Source organism: Volvox carteri, assembly GCF_000143455.1.
Source record: "Volvox carteri f. nagariensis unplaced genomic scaffold VOLCAscaffold_8, whole genome shotgun sequence".
Taxonomy (NCBI): Eukaryota; Viridiplantae; Chlorophyta; class Chlorophyceae; order Chlamydomonadales; family Volvocaceae; genus Volvox; species Volvox carteri.
In genome coordinates, this window is record NW_003307551.1 from 729,716 (window position 1) to 732,709 (window position 2,994).

General features: G+C 51.9%; 2 protein-coding genes across 2 annotated transcripts in view; one reads left to right on the forward strand and one right to left on the reverse strand.

Moving 5' to 3' along the window:
* Positions 1 to 466, forward strand: part of VOLCADRAFT_103636 (uncharacterized protein) — a gene marked incomplete at its 5' end in the record, with an annotated part of 2,582 nt that extends 2,116 nt beyond the window's left edge. Inside the window, one exon of the mRNA XM_002947818.1 lies at positions 90 to 466. Coding sequence (XP_002947864.1) covers positions 90 to 166 — 77 coding nt within the window. The 3' untranslated portion in view covers positions 167 to 466. The remainder of the gene's footprint in view (positions 1 to 89) is intronic.
* A 130-nt stretch (positions 467 to 596) lies between these two features.
* Positions 597 to 1,826, reverse strand: VOLCADRAFT_88199 (uncharacterized protein; the record flags this gene model as incomplete). The annotated part of the gene is made up of 4 exons (XM_002947968.1): positions 597 to 767; positions 1,110 to 1,488; positions 1,520 to 1,654; positions 1,810 to 1,826. The coding sequence occupies 4 exons, from the start codon at positions 1,824 to 1,826 to the stop codon at positions 597 to 599; spliced, it is 702 nt and encodes a 233-aa protein (XP_002948014.1).
* Between the last annotated feature and the right edge of the window lie 1,168 nt (positions 1,827 to 2,994).

The window sequence follows — 2,994 nt, forward strand, 5'->3', positions numbered from 1 at the left end:
GCCTGCTGTCAGCTCTCATATGCACTTCAAATGGCAGACTCCCTCGTACACAGAGCATTGCCCATGGCCTACTACATCCTGCTCACCAGGTCTGGTCTGGGTTGACACTACTGCGATTCGCGGTTTAAGGTCCTGGGTTCGATTCCTGGGGAGACCCCCGAATTAGTCGGGAGCGCGAGATTATGGCTAGCTGCTGAGTTGTGGAGTTGAGGTCGCAGTTGATGGACCAGATTCGCACGCTAGATTGGTGGCGATTGCCGAACCCTCCGTCTCTTCGGTTGTTCGGGTGAATGGATGAGGAGGGGTCCTAGACGGCTGGACCCGCCGCCTTGGACTTACAGTTCGTATGGCGAAGTATAGTGTGGTAGTGGTGGACGGTGCTATAAGATGATAAATCATAGAACTGACAATGTGATAAAGCGGCCCAGAAGCCTCCCACTCTGTAACATTACAAAATTACATCCTGCTCACATCTCTCATAGGTACCAAGAGGACTAGAGGCCCTTCTTTACTCAGCATTACCCATGGCCTGCTACTTTGAGAGTCACTTGAAACAACAGGCGCCCCCCATGTTCCTGAGCACTGCCCGTGGTCTGCTACCTCCGCTGCTTCTTCGGCCCCCCCTTCCGAATCTCTGTCATGGCTCCCTTGCCCTTCTCCTGCTGCACCTTAGCCCTGCGGGTCTGTACACCTCTGCTGTTACCGACGCCAAACGACTCCTTGCTCTTTGCGTGGTTAAACGCTGTGGCCCCGAAAGCCAAGGGGTCCTCCGGCAACACCGGTGGGGCTTCCTTGTGTGGACGCTTGATGCGAGCAGGCGGCGCCATGGCCACAGCTTCTTGACTCTCCCGAGCCTTAGCCGAGGGTTGCCTCATGCGCGTGGGCCGCCCCCCGGCATCCAATGCCCCTAGAATAAGGGAGAGAGAATCAGAAAGTAAGTTTCGTGTGTAGTCGGAATTCATTGTCTTGTTGATAGTAAGTTTCGTGTGTAGTCGGAATTCATTGTCTTGTTGATAGTAAGTTTCGTGTGTAGTCGGAATTTATTGTCTTGTTGATAGTAAGTTTCGTGTGTAGTCGGAATTTATTGTCTTGTTGAAGCTACAATTTACCTTTCTCCTGCTCTCCGGTCGCCAGGTCCTTGCTGCGTCTAGTTGGTTGAGGCATGGACTTGCTCTCTTTTGACTCTTGGTTCTGCCATAGTCCTTGAGCAGGACTCTGCCCCCCGTCCCCTCGTCGTCCTCCCCTCCCTCGTCCTCCCCTCCCTCGTCCCCCCAGTCCTCGTCCTCCCCGCCCACGTAATCCCCGCCCACGTAATCCCCGCCCACGTAATCCCCGCCCACGTAATCCCCGCCCACGTAATCCCCGCCCACGTAATCCCCGCCCACGTAATCCCCGCCCACGTAATCCCCGCCCTTGTACGGCAGGGAATGCTGTTCGAGGTACATGCGGATATCCTCGTGTGTGCGAGCACACGCCCATTGCCACGCACTTTGTTCATCAGTGTAGGCGTTGTCTGCACTTGGTGGATTTGCAGAAGGAACGGCATGTGGAGTCGTTGTGGGTGCCACTTGGAGAGGCGCCGGTGCAGTCGGGTTCAATTGGAAGGCTGGCGTGGTTGCGTTTGCTGTTGTTGCTGCTGCATTTGATCGAAAGCCTGCAGTGCATCATGTAGGAATGGGACACGAGAAGATATTAGGAACAATTAGTGTACACATATTGTATTTACATGCGTTGGGGTGCCTCATGGAGCACCAATACTTGTGCTTGCGTTTTTCGGGACTCTCTAAACACATGTGAATAAGGTCTTACCAGACATGCAATGACATCATTTAATCCTTATATAGCGGTAGCAAGTAGCTGCGTAGATTAAGGTATTGTAGGAAGATTCCAGCTACCAAATCAGGTGTGTGGTTGTTACAGTGGGCTCCAGACTCCCGAAGAGTAGAGCCATCGGGCCAGCTGGCCGTGCACTGCAGTAGAGACTAATATACCAAAAGATTATCACCTCAGATAATTAACCTCTCATCGGTAACCGCTCTCGCGAGCACAGCAATTTGCCAGATATAATTCTCAAGAAGGGGTGATGTGCGCCAACGGAATCCCAACCTTTCCGTGGAATTCCCAAAGCTGCGAAACCCTGAATGCGGCCCCAAAAGTCAACAATAACTCGACAAATTGCTTCTTCCGTAAGGGAAGGGCCAGGTAACAGTGCCGGGTTGGTTTTCATGTTTGCAGCCATATAACGTCTCCCATGCTCCATGGCTGACACCGCAGCAAGAGCCACAACATCCCAAACACATTGTTGCACTGATTGTGGGGCTTGGATAAGCCAAAGTTGCTCCCTTGAGACTGGCACTCCTATTGAGAGAGTTAGTTGATCTGCTACTGCCTGTGCCACCGGACAGGCCCAGAAATGATGATAGCGAGGGGATACACCTCCCACTGAACCTATTGGATAACCTCCACAACCACATATCGTTGGGCTCGACATCCTAAGATGGGAATTTCCTAACATAGGCACCCCATCAACCGCGAGACGCCACCAAACCTCTTTTTGTTCATTTTCCCACCGTAAATGAAACCATAAACGATGGAATGTCCGTTGCAAAAGAAGAATAGCTTCATCCAATATCTCAGAAGAACCCGTCGCCTCTTTGATGAAAAGGGTATGGGCCACACGGCGAGCCATCGAAAAAGGTGAAAGTTGCATATTAGTCGCTGTTTTAACGGATAAATGTTGGAATCGGATTGGAGGCCCTACACCCCATCTCCAACCAAGCCTCGACACTAGGGTTTGGGTAACCGACTCAATAGGGGGCACCATCGCTTCCCTAGATTCTACACTCAGCGGCAACAAAAGACTAGCCGCCTGTCTCCAATTCGCTGGAATATCATCTAGAAGAGCGCCAATAGCATCCATACATTCCTGCCATTTACGATAGGTGCACAGGGATTTAGCTAGTGGGGTTTGCGGTTGGAGGTATTGATCCACTA